At 38.9% G+C, this 19,963-nt stretch overlaps 1 protein-coding gene across 5 annotated transcripts in view; it reads left to right on the plus strand.

The window, feature by feature from the left end:
* adnpb (activity-dependent neuroprotector homeobox b) overlaps window positions 1-15,628 on the plus strand; it is a 35,701-nt gene extending 20,073 nt beyond the window's left edge. For 2 of the 5 annotated variants that reach the window (XM_068048172.1, XM_068048173.1), the window contains 4 exons: window positions 2,226-2,271; window positions 5,544-5,656; window positions 7,641-7,733; window positions 10,926-15,628. In XM_068048172.1, the coding sequence (XP_067904273.1) occupies window positions 2,226-2,271; window positions 5,544-5,656; window positions 7,641-7,733; window positions 10,926-14,642 (3,969 nt within the window). In that variant the 3' untranslated portion in view covers window positions 14,643-15,628. Of the gene's footprint in view, window positions 1-2,225; window positions 2,272-4,434; window positions 4,614-5,543; window positions 5,657-5,821; window positions 5,892-7,640; window positions 7,734-10,925 lie in introns of those variants that run through there. The other 3 variants (XM_068048174.1, XM_068048175.1, XM_068048176.1) reach the window with 3 other exon arrangements.
* The last annotated feature ends 4,335 nt before the right edge of the window (window positions 15,629-19,963 follow it).

The following is a 19,963-nucleotide window of genomic DNA, read 5'->3' on the forward strand; positions in this document are numbered from 1 at the left end:
GACCTCATCCCTTTTGCTACCTATGTCGTTGGTACCGACATGTACCACGACCACTGGCTGTGCACCCTCCCCCTTCACAATGTCCTGCACGAGACATCCTTGACCCTAGCACCCGTGAGGCAACATACCATCCTGGAGTCTCATTTGCGGCCACAGAAATGCCTGTCTGTTCCCCTTACAATTGAATCTCCTATCACTTTGGTTCTCCCAGTCTTTTCCCCCATCTTGCTGTGCAGCAGAGCTATCTGTGGTGCCATGATTTGGCTGTTGATACTTTCCTTTGGGAGGCCATCCCCCTCAACAGTATTCAAAGTGATGTATCTGTTTGTGAGGGGGATGGCCACAGGGGACTCCTGCACTACTGGCCTGCGCCTACTACTCAGCCTGATGGTCATTCATCCCTTTTCTGCCTGTGCAGCCATTACCTGTGGTGTGACCACCTCGCTAAACGTGCTATCCACGACGTCCTCTGCATCGTGGATGCTCCACAGTGAATCCACCCACAGCTCCAACTCTGTAATGCGGTAACCAGTAGCTGCAGATGGGTACTCTTCCTGCACGCATGGTCGTCAGGGACACTGGAAGCATCCCTGATATCTCCAGAGTATAGGCCAAGTTTACTCATCCTCTCATCATAGAACAACCCTCTCATCCCAAGAACCAATCTTGTCAACCTTCACAATACTGCCTCCAAGGCAAGTATATCCTTCCTTAGATGGGGAGACCAAAACTGAGCACAGTACTCCAGGTGTGGTCTCACCTAAAGCTCTATATAATTGTAGCAAGAATTCCTTATTCTTGTACTCTGATCTCCTTGCAATAAAGGCCAACTTGCCATTTGCCTCCTTAGTTGCTTGTTGTACCTGCATGCTAATATTGTGTTCCTTGTAGGAGTGCACCCAAGTCTTACTGAGCATCAACATTTAGAAGTTTCACACCTTTTTTAAAAAAAAATCTGATTTTGTATTCTTATTACCAAAGTAACCTCACACTTGCCCATAAATACTCCATCTGCCACTCTGTTGCCCACTCACTTAACCTGTCTATATATCTCGGCAGCCTCCTTTTGTCCTCCTCATGGCTTACATTCTGACCTAGCTTTGTATCATCAGTAGACCTGGATGTGTTACTCTCAGTCTCTCCATATAAGCCATTAACATAGATTGTAAATAGCTGAGGCCCCAGCACCAATTCTTGTGGCACTCCACTGGTTACTGCTTGCCGATTTGAAAATGCCTCATTTATCCCTACTGTCTGCTTCCTGTCCATTAACCAACCCTTTATCCCTGCTGATATATTATCCCCAACTCCAAGAGCCCTTATCTTGCATATTAGCCTCTTGTGTGGCACCTTTATTATGTGGACTTTTGGAAATCCAAGTGTATTACATCTACAGGCTCCTCTTTATCTACCCTACTATTTACATCCTCAAAACAATTCTTAAATTTGTCAAACACTATTTCCCTTTCATAAAATCATGTGGCAGAGAGGTACTTGTCTGCTCCTTCGAGGCTCTGTGATAGATTGGTGTCGGATAGAATTCTCTCCCTGAAATTATAAATCTTTTTTGCCACAACTTCGCCTCAAGTGGTGTCGTGGATTTTTCATTTCTGCCAAATGAAGCCGTTGGTTTCATTTCTCAGAGCTCTATTATAAAAGCGAATGCGCCACATTAAACCTGCATTGGGACTCTGAAGCATGTTCCCAAAGAGCACTGTGTGAGTCATAAATGATATCCGCTAGAACTCGCATATACTTACTCATGAATCAACAATTGGGCTAGATACTTGTATCTTCTAGTTCATCTCTTCTTGAACCATATAAAATTATAGATCCAGAAGATTGGGTACCACCACCATAACCCACTGGCTAAACCTTTAAAATGGCATGTATAACATGCTAGATCCCAGGTGAGCTCACCAAAAATGCATCTTTGAGAAGAGTGGAGCAATGTTTTGGCATGTGGTATGTCCTTTTATGTCTCTGTCCCCACCTCATTGAAGTCGATAGACAAACATGTCTCATTAATTTCATATGCCTGCAGTTTAATGGCCGTTGATCAGTGTTCTCAGACTGTAACTTTGATTTGTTATGGACTCATTTTAATTCCCCCAGTGGCTAAGGCATTGTAACTTTGGTATTTATTTTAAAAAGTTTAGTGGCTTTCTCTTCTGTATCTTTTAATTTAATAGTATTCGTCAAAAATTTTACTTTATTTCCTACAGAAATCCCCTCATCAGCAAACTGTTAAACCTGGGGACAAAAGTTCAGGTGAGAAGTTTTATTTAAATATATTGCAGCCTTAACTTGAAGCTACATTTGATTACATTTTTGTGGTGTGTCTGTCCCCCCCAGGGCATGCATACTGATTTCTAATAATTTTGTATATTGAAAAAGCTTCTGAACTTCCTAGCAGACAAATGTCTCTCCTAGCTGCAGTTTTGAACTTTCTTTGATTTATGTGGACATTTCCCATTAAACAGTAATTCCAGAATCGGAGGTTTCCTTCTCTGCTAAAAGCGATTGGCATTCAGTTTTCTCTTAAATTTGAGCCTTGGTTAAATTCCAGGAAATTGAATGTAAGTCTCTAAAACCTGTCTTGTAATTTTCACAAGATTTAAAAAAACTTGTGTAAAGGCAATTTCTTCTGTCTATAACAGTCACAGATGTATTCAACTATTCTCCAGCATTTGTTGCCAACATGTGGCATGTTTCCAGAAACACTCGCAGCCTCCAGTACCTTGCCTATGTTGTTCTTCATGCGAGTGCCTGGGCGGTAAATGACTGACTGGCAAGCATTTCATCTAAACCTGTCCTCACACATTGTCCACACGCATGCTTTCCAGCAGGGGAAACTGGTTGGAAATGCTGGCTTGCTTTTCTGCCCCATCATTCTTGCCTGGGACATTGAAGCTAGTTATTAGTATCTACATTGTCCCAGCTGAGATTGGATAGCTCATCACAGTCCAGTGATCAAACCTGGGGTCATTCTGGTCTGTATGTTAACACACATCATGCAGTGATTTTACCCATTACATATTTTCTTTCTGCTTCTGAACTATGTACACTAGTAATTTTAATTAAAAAGGAGAATTTGACTTTAAATTTTGTAAATTTGAATCATTTGCTCGTTAGCATACTTCATGTTCAGCAAATATGTGCGATACATTGATCCTATCATTTGCTCTAAGGCTTCTGTATGTACTGCTGTTTAACCTAGGGGTATTAATAACAACAGTATGGAAGATCTTGGGTGCAATCTCATTGTCTCTTACTGTGTTAATTTGGTCATCCTTGGAATGCTTTGTTGTATTTCTTTAAATAGACATGCTACATTCCATTGTTCAACCACTTCCCAATTTCCTTTTTTACATTTCTCAACTTTTCTTTCTTCTCATCTCTCCTGAAAGTGCTGACACTTGGTTGGGTTTGGTTTCAAAGGTACTGGCAGTGCTGTGCAACCTCACCAAAGTGCACAGATCTGGACAATTCATTTTGTCAGGCTGTTGGAGACCACCACATAGGCCAATCCTATTCTGGCTAAACATTCATACATATACTTTGCAACAGAGACACTGTTGTCTTAGCCAACTCAACATACACGAGAATCAAACCTGTTCAGGTCTGTACAGCTTAATTCAATTTCCAATAGAAGTCTAGCTAAAATGAGTACATGCATTTTAGCATTAACATAAAACTGTTTCATGCAGATTAATGTTAATTTGGAAATATAGAACTGTAGTATCTGTTGTACAGAAAAGATGTAATTTCTAAAAACAGAATCCTGTAGAATTTGTAAATGCTTTTCCTATTCAGCATATTGCTTTATTTAGTGTTTTCCTTAGTCAGATGTTGCCTTCCACCGTAATTCCTGAGTGTTAAGGTGTCATTTTGTGTAAGACAAACTAGGAAATAAAGACGTTAAACACAAATAAAACTGAGTTTCCTGGTCTTTGGGGCTTGATTTTCAAGATTTGAGTACCTCATGGGGTCCTAGATTTGCAAGTTGGACAGTTGTGTGCTAAGGGAAACTAAACCAGGTACACTGAAAGAAGAGAACATAAAGCAGTAATTAAAATTAGCGGAGTGGACTGATTCAGACTATTCTAAATGCACATATTTAGTTTCTGACTTGTGTTAATGACACTTAAGTTTTATTTGCTGTAATATTTTGTGACTTCACCTAGTTAATCCTTGGATTAGTTATTTTAAAGCACAGGTACTTAAGCTAGAATTGTCTTTTACTTTACAGCCAGTTTTATTAAAACTTACAGCAAGATTTAAGTCTTGACTAGTCTCCAGTTCTCCTGATACCTGCATTATGTTGCTTATCTATAATTCGCTATTCAAGAAGTTGAAAATTGAGGTTAATTAAATGCTACCTGAGATTCTATCTGGTTACATCACTTGAAGTGTGTTCTGTGTTTTGCAAAGATAGCATTATTGATGAAAGGGTACATGAGAACATAAAGCATGGAACAAGAAAAGGCTATTTGGTCCATCAAGCTCGCTTCCTCCACAGACCATACACAATCTACCCTATCATGGATTCTACCCCACCTATTTAATCTCCTGAGGGAAAGCTGTGCATAATTATTCCCTCATTCCAAAAGGTAATCAAACAAAACTCCAGAATATTCATCCATCCATATATCTCCCCACTGAAATTAACAGCAGCTAAGTTACAGCAGCATTAGGAACCATTGTTTCCTGTGGAGTTTTTAATCATTTCAGATTGTAGATATTCCTAAGGTCTTCCACTTCAATGCTCATTAGCTATTTATCCCCTTCTTTTTGAATTCAGTTATTTGAAAGCATCACATTTTTCTTTTCCGAGAATCTGTACCACATAGCCAATACTCTAGCTGCACGACACAAGTGTATTGGTCAGTGTGGGATCCTACTCTCAATTCTCTGCTACCGCTGCTGTGAGCCACTCGTGTAGAAGAGCAGAGCAGTGATAACTTCCCTGGCTTTCCTTCATGAGGAATATGTTGGCCTCTGCTTAGCACTTCATCACAGCAATGCAGTTGAGATGGGAAAATTAGCCACATAGTTGAATTGAAGGCATGGAACTCTGTCATCACTTTGTGTCACTGAGTTTTTGATGGTCACTATCCTTCAGATGTACCAAAAAGTGAAAAATGCATTCCATGACATGCCATTGTGGTATCATAGCATAGTCCATCCGCATTGAAATCCACAATGTCAGTATGCATCTGTGTTGTATAATGTTTTGCTCTGATTGATAAGTTTGCAAGTGAACTGAACTGACCTGACACCAATGTACAGTTCAGCATTGCACTCGAATCAGTTAACTCTTTAAAAATTGAAAATAACTCATGTTGGAGGGGAGTGGTGGTCAGGAAATTGAAGAAAGCAGAAACCATGTTTTTAAAAAAAAATTGCATGTCTAAGTTACCTGAGTATTACCTTTACCCATTAGTATTTTCACTTTCTTTTTGTAATGATTAAGCATCATCAGTTAAGTCCTATCACACTAACAGTATGTTGAAAATACTGTGCCTTTTTGTCCCAAACAGAAACTATGTACCAGCTTCCTGTGAACAACCTTGCAAATCTAAGAAAGGCTCGTAAAACAGTAAAAAAGATCCTTACAGATATTGGTTTGGATTATTGTAAAGATCATATAGAGGTAAGTAGCAATTCATGTTTTTGGGGGAGGAGAAACTGGATTCGTATCCATCACATACTGATATAAGACATAGGTCCTATTAGTGACAAAGAAGATTATATATGCTTAGAGGTGCAGGGCACATCTAGAATATTTAATGAATACTTTGTATCATTGTTTACTAAGGAAGACGATGCTGACAGAATATCAGTAGAAGTGGAGTTGGTACATGGTATAGATGGGGTGAAAATTGATGGTATGTACTGGAAAGGTTCTGATGAAAGGTCACAGACCTGAAACGTTAACTCTGTTTTTCTCTCCACATATGCTGCCTGATCTGCTGGGTATTTGCAGCATTTTCTGTTTTCATTTCAGATTTCCAGCATCCGCAGTATTTTGCTTTTGGCTTTTTAGCTGTGTTTTTTTTTAAGGAGTTGAGAGTGAGGGTAAACGAATGTAATACATGTTTCGTCCCCTCAAAAAAATAAGTGAGACTCTGTTTGAGAAGGAGCCAAATTAAGCTTTGAGAATTCATGCTAATTATTGGACATTCATTCTCTTTATGCTCCTATTAATTTGAAACATAGATGTTTTCAGTAATTTTGTATGGGTATCTGTTGAAGGACAGCCACATAATCAAGGATCTTAATTTTCATTTATATCCTATGACACCTGAATAAGAACTAGTTTTGAATGCATTCATTGCTGATTTGTACACATATTTGAAGGAATTAACTGACTACAGGAGAAGTTACTGCTCTGTAAAGCAAAACTGCATTTTATGAAGTTTACTGGCAGAGACCCACAACACATTTGCGGTCAAATTAGTATCTTTATTGCAGCAGCACTTCTTTAAATACAGGATTTCTAGTTATTCTTTCACCAAAGACTTTAACAGAATCAAAACTTTGCTGGAAAAAACTACATAAAGCTGTCCATGTGTAATAACAGGTCTAGGAATATAAATACAAATTTTGTTGAGTCTGGCCTTGTGACTTCTTTATTGTCATAGAATATGAGAGTCTAATTGGGAACTGTTTCCTCCTGAGTTGAAAAGCCAGGTTCACATTTGATGTACTCAATGTTTGAGGAATAAATGCTACTTCCTTGAAATCTGCTTGTTATAATTTCAGTATCTATCATTGAATAAAACAACTTCCTAACTACCAATCTTGTTCCATGACAAAGTCCTTGTTTAGGATTCAAGTTTTGTAGCAACATTATAACTGCTCCTTTCTTTAGACCAAGTTTGTGCAGTGGCATGCCCATTGGCATTAGACGATGGAGAAACTCTGGAAGGTTATCATCTTCGTCTGTAGAATCAACCCTGATGTATTCGTTTAATTCACCTGACAGCTTTTCTAAAACTTTTTTTTCATTCAAATCTAGAGTCTTTATTTTTAGCACAAACAATAGCTTTTGAATAATTTGTATCAAATAACTGTCCCTGCCATTTTGTTGCACTTAACCAATTCCATCATTTCATCCAACCTCCTAAGCCACCCCGAACCTGCTCTTGCCATCCCCATTCCTCCCATCAATCCCATGCCGTCCATCATGGAAGCAATCTCTCCAGTCAGGGTAACTTCATTGTTGGGCTCCCCTTACCTTTGACTATTTTTGTTCTCCTCCACCCCTCCCCCCCTCCCCCACCGCAGGGCTGCCACCAACTGTTGGCAGCCACACGTGTGTCACGCTCCAGTCCTCCCCGTGTGCCAGGCACCACACACTAAATAAACCTTTAACCCTTAAACTGACCGATCAACACAGCCCAGACAAACAAAACTGAGTATTATCATAGTTTGTAGCATGTTGCGACTTGGCCTGCTAAGTGATTGTGATTATACTTTTTGCATCCCCTGTGGGAAAGGGAAAAGAACAAAAATGTATTGTGGTGATGTAAAGTTTCAGTGGAACATTGTCAATTAATAGCTAATATTGAATAGAAGAATTGTGTCATATTGAAAATGGATTCATTTTATATATACAAAAACTTTTCTTCCAGGATTTCAAACAGTTTGAACCAAATGACTTCTATCTGAAGAACACCACATGGGATGATGTCTCACTTTGGGATCCTTCTTCTACAAAACTGCAGGTTAGTTCATTTTCTGTGCTGGAAGTGTTGATTCTTATCTTCAATTTCCTTTAATGCTCCATTCAGAATTATATCTAACTAGCAAGGTGAGTTTTATTGGTTAGAATATTTTCTTACTACATAGTAGACATATACGCTCATTCATTGTGCATGTCTGCAACTATTTTTTTTCAACTATAGTTAGTGATTTGATTAATTGAAATTCGAGTCTCTAGTAAATCTACAACAGTGCTGGCAGTTCAAAACGTTTATAGATTATTTCTGTGGTGGAGTGCAGATTTTATATAATAAGCCAGTGAGTTAGCTGCTCGTCATAAGTCATTATTTAATTTTCATGCTATTGTTAAGTGTACTTTATGGGTTTTTTCCAAGTATGTAGCTTCCACAAAATGGAATCTGATGTTGAAGGAACTTGTATTAATAACATAACTTAAGGAATAGGAGCTGGAGTAGGCCATTTAGCCCTGCAAGCCTGCTCTGCCATTCAGCAACATCTTGGCTGATCTACCTCGACTCCTCCTTCCTGCACTATCCCCATTCCCCTTAATTCCCTTGGTACCCAAAAATCTGTAAACCTCTGTCTTGGGTATACTCATACTCAACGATCTTGTATCCACAACTCTCTGAGATAGATTTCCAGAGATTCACAATCCTTTGAGTAAAAAAAAAAATTCTCCTTATCTCCATCCGAAACGGCCGACCCCTTATTCTAAGACTGTGACCCTGCATTCTAGATTCCCCAGTTGGGAAACAATTTTCTCAGCATCTACCCTGTCACCCACTTAAGAATTTTATATATTTTAATTAGACCTCTCATTCTTCTAAACTCCAGAAAATATAGACCTGGTCTTCTCAATCTTTTCTCATAGAACCAGTCTAGTGAACCTTCTTTGCGTTCCCTTTGGGGCAAATATGCCTTCCTTGGGTAAGGAAGCTGCACAGACTACTCCAGATGTGGCCTCACCAATGATCTGTATAATTGTAGTAAGACTTTACTCTTGTTCTTCAATCTGCAGCCTCTTTGCGTCATCCTCAACACTTACTTTCCCACCTAGCTTTATATTGTCAGAAAACTTGGATATGTTGCACTCAGTTCCCTCATCTAAGTCGTTAATATACAGATCCTTGTGGTACCCTACTAATTACAGCCCGCCAACCTGAAAATGTCCAATTTATTCCTATTATTTTCTGCCCATTAACGAATCTTCAGTCCATTCTAATATATTACCCTCAATCCCATGAGTTCTAATTTTGTATAATAACTTCTTGTGTGGCACCTTTTCGACTGCTTTTTGAAGATCAAAATAGACTACATCTACTGATTCTTCCTTATCCATCTTTCTGGTTACATCCTCAAAACAAACAGATTTGTCAAACGCTATTTCCCTTTCATAAATCAGAGTTGAGTCTCCTTAACATGCTATGATTTTCTAAGTGCCGTGTTACCACGTCCCTATTAATAGATTCTAGCATTTTGCCTACGACTGATGGTTCCCCATTTTCTCTCTTCTTTCTTAAATAGTGGGGTTATGTTTGCTACCTTCCAATCCTTGGGAACTGTTATAGAATCTAAGGAATTCTGGAAGATCAAAACCAATGCATCCACTGTCTCTGCAGTTACCTCTTATAAAACCCTCGGATGCATATCACCAGGTCCAGGGGATTTGTCGCCTCTTCGTGCTATTAATTTCTCCAATACTGTTTCTTTATGTTCCTCATTCTCGCTAGACCCTGGATTCCCCATTATTTCCAGAATAATTTCTTTGACTTTTGTTATTCTTTCATGGAATGCCGGCGTCGTTGGCAAGGCCAGCATTTGTTGCCCATCCCTAATTGACCTTGACAACTGAATAATTCGCTCAGCCATTTCAGAGGGCATTTAAGAGTCAACCGCATTGCTGTCGGTCTGGAGTCGCATGTAGGCCAGACCGGGTAAGGGCGACGGATTTTCTTCCCTAAAGACTATTAGTGAACCAGATGGGTTTTTATGACGATTGGCAATGGTTTCATCTTTGCCATTACTGAGACTAATTCCAGATTTATTAATTGAATTTAAATTCCACCAGCTGCCATGGTGGGATTTGAACCCATGTCCCCAGGCATTAGCATGAGCCTCTGGATTACTAGTTCAGTGACATTACTACTGCGCCACCCCCTCTACCGTGAAGACAGATGCAAAATTTTTTTCATGTTACTGCCATTTCTTTATCCCCCATTATAATTTGACATGTTTCTGCTTCTAATGGGCCCACGTTTACATTCACTACTCTCTTCCTATTTACATAAATTTATGTCTGTTGCTAGTCTATTCTCATATTCATTCTCTCTCTCTACTTTTTGATCCTCCTTTGCCAAAGTCTAAAATTCTCCCAGTCCTCAGGCTTACTATTCCTTTTGATCTAATACTATCTGACTCCACTTGTTAGCCGTTGTTGGACCACTTTTTTGTGGGTTTGATTAATTGGTGCTGCCTTTAGCTTCTACAGAGATGTGCTGTCAACTTTTTAATGTAATGAAGACACACTTTGAATAGGTACAAGACTTATTACCAAAAATCAAAATTTTTAATTGGCCATAAATATTTTGCATTTAAAATAATTTTTTTGCATCAGTACAGAAAGTGATATAGTTTAAACTAGAATATTGCTACAGGATGTGACATGGGTTGCTGGGTCAAAATCCTGGCACGCTCATCCTAACAATGCTCTGGATGTACCTACACCACAAGGACTGCAGCTATTCAAGGCAGCTCACTGCCACCTTATCAAGGGCATTTCGAGAAGGGCAATAAATGCTAGCCTTGCCAGCAATGTCCACATCACATGAGCGAATAAAAACAATTAGCATCCTAATGCTAATAAAGCACAGTAAAATACAGCTGCAATAAATGTTTCAGGTGTTTCTAGCCTTTACACTAAGTGAAGTATAAGCACAATTTTGTAAATGTGAAAATATTATTCATCCTATCCCAGTATAGTGATTGAGACTATAACACAAGTAAATAAGTAATTATAAATAGTATAATTAAAATTTAGAAATATGCTATCAATAGCATTTTTGGGGGAAGGATTATATGGGCTGGCAGGCAATATCTGGGAACCTATGTTTTGCAGTGTAAAGAAAATTGGACTAACTTAAGTTGCACCTAATATAGATGGAACAATAATAACCACTGCTGTTTTACATTTTCAGGATTATCGTACAAAACCATTTTGTTGTAGTGCTTGTCCTTTTGCATCCAAATTTTTTTCTGCCTACAAGAGCCACTTCAGGAATGTTCATAGTGAAGATTTTGAAAACAAAATTCTGATAAATTGCCCTTATTGTCCATACAATGCTGACAGAAAGACCTTGGAAACCCATATCAAGATTTTTCATGTTCCTCTGTGGAAAGTACCTAGTGGAGGCAAGAATGCACACAATGAAAAGTCAAAGCAGGATGGCAATCTTAAACTGAAGCATGCTGACAGTGTGGAGCAAGCAGTCTATTACTGTAAGAAGTGTACCTACCGAGATCCTCTATATGATGTTGTCAGGAAACATATTTACAGGGAACATTTTCAACATGTGGCAGCGCCTTATGTGGCGAGAACAGGAGACAAGTCAGTGAATGGCACATTTTCTGCCCCTAATGGACGAGAGGATGGGACTGTACATTGCAAACGTTGTCTATTCATACCTAAGACTTATGAGGCCTTGGTGCAGCATGTTATTGAAGATCATGAACGAATAGGATACCAAGTAACAGCAATGATAGGGCATACAAATGTGGTAGTACCAAGGTCAAAGCCCTTGATGCTGATAGCACCAAAGCCACACGATAAGCCTTCTTTAGCTGCCGCAAATTATCAGGGTATTAAAACTTCAATGCAGCAGAGTATGAGTCGTGCATCCATGTCCAAAAGCGCACAGAATTCTGCAGTCAATCTTATGTCGAGTACTGGTCGTCTGCCACCAAAATATGCCATTTCATCAATGGCACATAACTATTCTTTGGGGCAACAAATTAGACTCCCACTGCCAGGTGCTTTACCAGTTTCTCTTCAGCGATCACAGACAGTAAAACAACTAATCTCTAGTGGCAATGGAAGGCAGTATGGAGTTGGTGAACAGAGGCGGCCATCTCAGATGCAGTATAATGTTCAGTCAGGAAGCTTGACTGGTAACAGTGCGTCCAGTCAACTGTCAATGAAACAGTCGCAGTTCAGTATTTCTCAAGCACAAAGGATGCAAGGATTGTCCACTTCAGCAGTAAAGCCATTGACCTCCCCAGCAGGCCTCTCAAATTCTGCTACACAGAGCTCTGTATTAGCTGGCTCTGCTGCTCAAAAATGGAAGATCTGCACAATGTGTAATGAGCTTTTCCCAGAAAGTGTGTATAGCATACACTTTGAAAAGGAGCATAAAGCTGAAAAGATCCAGGCTGTAGCTAATTACATTCAGAAGATCAACAGTTTCACAAGCAAGTGTCTCTACTGCAACCGTTATTTACCGAGTGAAACACTGCTTAACCATATGCTTATACATGGACTGTCATGTCCCTACTGCCGTTCCACTTTCAATGATGTTGAAAAGATGGCTGAACATGTACGAATCCTTCACATTGATGAAGAAGTGGGACCTAAGACTGAATCAACATTAACTTTTGATTTGTCTACACAGAAGGGTAGTCGCAGCAATATACAACTCCTTGTAACTACATACAGTATTTCTGAGAGTGCCTCAATGGAGAATACAAACTATCGACCCCAGAGTCAGAACTTAACATTCAGAAAGCCAGAAGGGCAATTACAGCAGCCAAAACCACAGGTCAAATCCAAAATAAAGCCAGATTTGAATTCTATACCTCAAACCCAAATACCCTATAAAAATGATGTTGGAAAAACCCTTTGCCCCTTGTGTTTCTCTATTTTGAAGGGCCCAATATCCGATGCTTTGGCTCACCATCTAAGGGAACGACATCAGGTGATACAAACCATTCATCCAGTGGAGAAAAAACTCACCTATAAATGCATTCATTGTTTGGGTGTCTACACAAGTAACATGACAGCTTCTACTATAACACTGCATCTGGTACACTGTAGAGGTGTTGGAAAAGCACAAAATGGTCAAGATCGAAGTCTTGCTCATGCCAAGGCAACACACTCACCAAGTGTAATGCCCATGAAACGTGAATATGAGTATGAATATGGGGACTTTGCTTTAATGAAAAAAAGGAAATTGGATGGTGAGGAGACTGTTCAAAGTTTTACCTTGGGAGAGGATAAACCGGAGGAGCCAGTAGTTTTAGCTATTGATCCCAAGGGCTATGAGGATGAGTCCTATGAGGCCAGAAAAATGTTCCTCACAAACTATTTTAACAAGCAACCCTACCCAAACAGAAGGGAAATTGAAAAGTTGGCAGCTGGTTTATGGTTATGGAAATCAGATATTGCCTCACACTTCAGCAATAAGAGGAAGAAATGTGTTCGAGATTGTGAGAGGTACCGGCCTAAGGTATTGCTTGGATTTAACATGATGGAGTTGCGAAAGGTAAAGCACAATATGGACTTTGGACCTACTTGGAATATGTTAAATAACAAAGAAGTAGATGGCAAAGATTCTGCCAGTTCAAAACCAAACTCAGAAAAAGCGAATCAGAAGCCAGAAAAAGAAAGAAGAGTTTTGAGTCTGGCATCAGAAAAAGTGGAGGAAACTGTTTTAGATTTGAGCTCCCAAATGGAGGAAAATTCATATCCAAGCTCTCAGAAGGTGGAGGGAAGTGCTTTGAGCCAGAGCTCTGAAAAGATGGAGGGAAGTGCTTTAGATTTGAGCACTCAGATGGAAGAAAGTCCTTCAAACGTGAGCTCAGAAATGGAAGGAACACCATTAGATTTGAGTGCTCAGATGGTAGAAGAAAGTCCTTCAATCAAGAGTGCTGAGATGGTGGAGGAGAGTCCTTCATATTTGAGCTCCGAGATGGTGGAGAAAAGTCCTTCAAATATGAGCTCTGACATGGTGGAGGGAAGTGTTTTAGATTTGAGTTCTCAGATGGTGGAGAAGAGCCCTTCAAATATGAGCTCTGAGATGGTGGATGGAAGCCCTTCGAATATGAGCTCTGAGATGGTGGAAGGAAGTCCTTCAAATATGAGTCCAGACATGGTGGAGGAAAGTGCTTCCAATATGAGTCCAGATAATGTGGAGGAAAATGCTTCAAATACTTGTACAAGTGAAGTTTTGCCATCAACTGAAATGAGTAGTTTTCAGCCTAGAGAAGAAACATCTGAAATGGTTCCTGAAGAGTTAAATAGTGAATTGCAAAAACCTGTTTTTACAGAAACAGCAGCATTGGAGCTGAAGGATGATGAATCAAATATGGAAGAAGAGCAATATCCTGAGCCATCTTCAGAATCAAAAGATAAAGAATCAGAAAGTGAGGATTCTGAAGAATTCTCGGAATGTAAAGATGGTGCTTCTCCAGCTGAGGATGGACTACCATCTCCACAAGCATCTGATCAGGAGGATGTATCAGCTGAACTCAAACAAGAGTTTTGGATTAAACGACCATGGACTGATGATGCATCCCAAAGTGAAGAAGAGCAGGATCCCGCACAGCCCTCTGAATCAAAAGCTGCATTAGAAACTGATGGACAGAACTGGGCAGAAGGACCAGCTGAGTGGAGTGGAGAGCCATTCCAAAATGAAGAGGAAAAGTGGGTCAAAGAACAGCCTGAATGGAAGAATGTTTCGCCAGAGAATGAGGAAAGTTTATCTAATCCACTGTTGGAGTGGCAAGGTAACACAGCAGATAGTGAAGGTGAGGAGCTTGATCAGCTCCTTGATCAGTCAAATGATGGTCTTTCAGATAATGTGGCAGAACCTGTTTGTGGGTCATCATCTGGTGTAGGGCTGAGTAGTCAGCCTGCATAGAAGTTTGACTTGTTTTGGCGTATCTCTTGCTGTGAAATGTGTGCAGTATCTTAAAATGAAAGGAGCCAGTGTATAAAATTTGAAGGACTATTCAGAGGTACAGAATTACAGACAGAGGTGTTAAAATGCAGCAGGTTTAGTTGCATTTTACCTTCGGGTTGCTTTACAGTTGTACAAAAGTGGCATATTGTAATTTACTTTCCAAATGTTTTCTCATTTATCCATGGTAGTGAAAGGCCAACATGTACTTACTGGTTAACAGTGTACTGTACTATAGATTTCAAGACCTTTAAGTTTGTTTTATTCATTTACTCAGTCTGCGTAGCTGGAATGTATATTTCTACAGTCTTTTAGAGCCATTCTAAGTGAAGCTTATCGTATAGGTCTTGTGTACTTGTTCTAGATTTACTGTATGATTCACCTTTTTTTAGTGATGCCCCTGCTGTTAAATAAATGCAGCATTTAGTTCACTTGATAACTGCTTGAAGGAGGTTGTGCTGTAGTGTCTGTCAACATTATTATAAACTAGTTTTTATTGCACATATCCTTATACAACTTTGGTAGCATTTGGCCAGTAGCTTACTGAACATAAAAACTGGCCTTACTGTAATATGGCAAATTGCTGTTTAATGTATCCTTTGCTCCAATATTGATGGTTACTGGCATTTCAAATGTTAATGCATTTTTAAAGTCTCCCTTCAACCTAAATTACTTACAGAACTAGAAATGAAATTCATAATATGCTGATTTCACTAACTTGTATTTTGGATCAGCACACGTGGTGAATTGGGTAAAACGTGGCAAATATTTAGAAATGCTGGGTTTTGCCTATTTCAAGGTTACATGTTAGGGATAAACACCACTGGTGTTTGTATACATTGTATCATCTATGTAATAGTGTCTGTGTAGTAAATTTCATTTTTGTGATCTTTATTTTCCTTTGTACTTTTCATTTACACTTCTGGAAAATAAAATGCTTTATCGTACTTAATTGTGTATGATATTTACATACATTTTACATTGGGACTTGAGAAGTTTTAAAAATAAAAATGCAGCTCCCTTTAAAATGTTTTCACAAAGATTAATTAAATTTAACAGCATTTTTTCAATTCAACAAACTTTCAAAATAAACGCTGTTTTCTTTGTAAGTGTAAGACACTAATTTTTTTGGATATGCTTTATAATGTACAAATTAAGCCATTCTGATGCAAGAAATGGGCAGGAATGACATTGTTTGCTTTTTTTTTGCCTCTTTAGTTACTTCAGCATTCCGAGTTTATGAATTATAGAATTGTATATGTTCAAAGCACCTGTGGGGGTGTAATGGGTTATTGTCTATTCGTAGATAATTAATTGATGAATGCTCCAACAGATTTTTAATTTTCTATGAAGTTAGGTGGCATGCATCCTAGCATGTATAAATTCTGACACTTTGTTCAATCATACTTCATAAGTGCATTAAAATAAGCACCAATTCCACTTTGGTAAGGGAAACTTTGCAATTTTTAAGTTCAAGTCCCCTGGAACTGGGGTGTGCTAACCTGCAGCTTTATTTCACACCATTTAGATCATAATTTATTTTCCAGTTAACCTTTCACCTGTACAGTTCAATACTTAAATTTGTCTAGACTGTACCATGCTTGATTATTTTTGAACTGCTCAAGTTTTTGTTTCTAAGGGATGCAATTTGTTGAGGATCCTCACAAATCCACAGTTTAATGTCACACCTCTAGTTCATTGTATAGTGAAAGGGTTGAAACAGCCTTAATGTTGACCTAATTGGCATTTCTGGAATGCTGCATTTTACCCGGGGAACAAAATACATTTTGAATAGAATGTAAAAATACAGGTTATGCTACGTGAATAGATATAGTAGTTGCTGAGACCTGATTTCCAAAATTGATTCTGATACTGGAGCAATTGTAAAAACTAACTTTTAAAAACCGTTACATAATAAACAACTGTCAATGTGTAGTTTTAGTAATTTTAATTGTGCAAAATTTGCTGTAATTTGGACAGTATTTTTAAATTGATCACAAATGACAAGAAAAGTGCTTACAGTGCATACTTGATCTTTGTTTAAAAATTGCCTGTTGAATATCAAATCTACAAGTTGAGTCCTAAGTTTTCTCCCAAGCTTTCTTGGTAGCGTTTGTTTTAAATGGTTTATACTTCGAGGCATAAAGCAAAGGGTGCATCTGTTGACGATGAAACTGCAGGGGCAAACTTCTCATTCATGTGCATCTGCATTGTCTGGGCAATTATTACCTGTGACCTCTTAAGCTTCCATGCCACACATGGATCCTGCATTAAGGAAGTTATTGGAATGAAAGTGATCGAGAAATTGCATTTGTAAATTAACCCTCAGTTTGCACCTGGTTTAAACTGATCACCATTTTGGAGATTCAATGTTGGTGTTTACATGAGAGAACTTAACAGAATCTGAAAATAAAACATCTTCCAGTTCATTGCCAGAAGTCACTCTGAAACTTAAATGGAGTATTTTACATTGCCCTTTGCTTTGTACGTTAACTGTGCATTTTAACTGATACCTGTAATATTCATTTTGTAACCAAGTCAACGATTCCACTTGGATAGCTGAAGCTTTGAAGTTGACTGACTACAGGTCCCTTTGGAGATATGAATATGTATAACTCCTAAGTAATGTCGAATAAGCTCAGTTGCTAACACGTTTCACTCTGACTCCGAAGGTTATAGGTTCAAACCTTTAGGACGTCAACATGCAGTCTAGTTTGACACTCCAGTGTGTAACTAATAGAGGTGATGAACAGATTTAATTGAATAGACTTGAAAAGTATAGGCTCCCTTAACCTGCAGTGCAGGATACCATTTAAAAACTTTTTATCCTATGGCCTGGCCTGAAACTTTAAAACACAGAACTGTAAGTCAGTAGGTTGCAAGATTAAAGTTGACTGTAGACTGATGCATGATGTGCACAATAATTCTGTATTTTGGAGACTCCGGTCACAGCTCTTTCAGGCAACCAGAGCTGGTCAATGTCCCCTTTCAAAAGTCTAGCACAACAATCTGTTAAGCCCACTACTCCAGGCCAGGCCATATTGGACTGTCAAAGTGGCTTGTGACGACACAAGCACCATTTCCAGTAGAATACCTTGTGACTGAACAGAATGGCATTTTATGCAGCAAAATGTTGCAAAATCATGAATTGAATACATATTTGAAAAGGAGAAATATGCAGAGCTGTTGGAAATGGGAATAATGGATAGCTCTTTCACAGAGCTGACAGAAATAATGGGTCAAATTGCCTCCTTCTGTATTGTACGAAACTGCATCCGAAATGATTCCTTGGGATACTAAACTATATGTAACTTGCCTCCGTGCAAGTTTGTTGGTTGTTCTCTTACAGAAAATAACTAGCCATATCTTGGATTTATGTGACCTATTTTAACTCCTCATGCTGATACTAGTCGTTAAAAAAAAAACAAATCAAAATTGAATATAGACAAAGTATATCTGTCACTTTGTACTTCTGAAATGGTTTCGAAATTGGCAGAAGCAAAGGAAGCTACACTTTGTTGTATTTGGATTAGAATCAGCATAGAACAAGGTAACTAGCAGAGTGCATTGAGGATTAGTGCTGGGGCCATTGATGCTTATAATGTATGTAAATGACTTGAAGTGGAACTCAAATAAAACCCCCTATTTTTCAGGTGTTGCTATCTGAGAACGACTGCAAATAATAGGGAACAGAACAGGCTAATCAGATACAGGGCTAGTAGAGTGATGAGTGGCAGATGCTGTTTAATATGCACACATCCAGAGTTATATTGGGAAAGCTAAGAATGCAATGTAAAATGAATGGTATCCCACAGATCACAAGTAGGGTTTGGTGTTCAGATTTGCTAAGACTGCCAGTGCAGTGTGCAGCAGCAGTAAAGAGTGCAAATTGGAAATACAAACAAAATGCTGCGCTCAGCAGGTCTGGTATCAGCTGTGGAGAAGAATTACATTTCAGGTTGATGGTTTTTCGTGGCAAATAGGATATTTAGGTTGCATGATTGAATGAATAGTGTACAAATATCAAGTGGTTTGAGTTTCTGAAGAATGTGGGTCTGGAGTGCTGTGTACAATTATGGTCATGTACAAAAAAAGACAGCAAGATATTGGAAAGGATGCAATGAAGAGCAACTAAACTGACAACTGGGGTAAGAATATTCGGAGAGGCTGCAGAACCTCTGGTTTAAGGACAAGACAAATTGGCCGAGAGTTTCCACTTTGGGAGCAAGCGGCGATCCAGACACACAGTGCGCTGAAGTGTTTTTGTTTCAGTCCACTGAAACTCATTTGTTGAGTGTAAAATCTCCCAAAAACTAGCATTTGAATAATTTGTTTTATATATGCACTTAAAATATTTCTTTGAATAGTAACCCGATTTAAATTTTTAATATAGCTGAAAATGGGGTTAATCACAAAAGTAAGCATTTTAATATCTAGTCCATCACCTGTGATTCACCTGATTTTTTAAAAAACTGAAAATGACCAAAAGACTATACAGAAGCATTTACTATTTGTGTACAGTAATCAGGTTCTTATCAAGTTAAAAGAATATTAAAAGCTTTTAATGCATGCCCATTAGTGTCCTTGCATGCCCCCAAAAATCTTAAGAGCCTCTTCCAGGGCCTGTAAATAGCTGCACTTCCAACAGCGATTGATTCGTCATGGTGCTGTGGCCAGTTTTGTGGACGGGGCCAGCTTCTAGCATGATTTTTAAACTAGCCACTAAAGATCACGGAAACTCAATTTGCATTTGAAATTCCACAGTCTTTTGTGGCAGTTTGGCCAATTTTGGGTGAATTGTGCTGAAAGTAAAGTGCAAACTCCTGTTCAAGAGTGGTTATTGAGAGGATAAGGAGGGATGGCACACCACAGCCACAATGAGTTTCACAACTTGTATAGGTTTAAGGAGACGGTTGGTAATTACATTTTTTGAAGTGATGGGTTCGCATTGGTCTCCAGCACACTCAGTAGTGAACCATCATGACTTAGTGTGAGGATTGCTTGATGTCCAACAATGTTGCCTCTAATTTTTCTTTGTGCATGTCCTGTTGCACTGTGCGATTCCTTGAAGATCGCTGCACGGCCTTGCATGTTCACGGAAATGTTGCTTTTGCACGGCCTATTTGTTTCACTAACACGTTGCAGATTGCTGTGCAGTTGTTCGTTACAGCCCAATATGGTGATGGGTGATTAAATTAAACCTGTTGTGTGCTGAATGCTCCTAGTCTGTGTCCTTGGAACTTAAATCCGTGAAGTTGGAAGCCATATTGGGCTAAATGAGC

The sequence above is a fragment of the Heterodontus francisci genome, chromosome 16 (genome assembly GCF_036365525.1).
Source record: "Heterodontus francisci isolate sHetFra1 chromosome 16, sHetFra1.hap1, whole genome shotgun sequence".
Lineage (NCBI taxonomy): Eukaryota > Metazoa > Chordata > Chondrichthyes > Heterodontiformes > Heterodontidae > Heterodontus > Heterodontus francisci.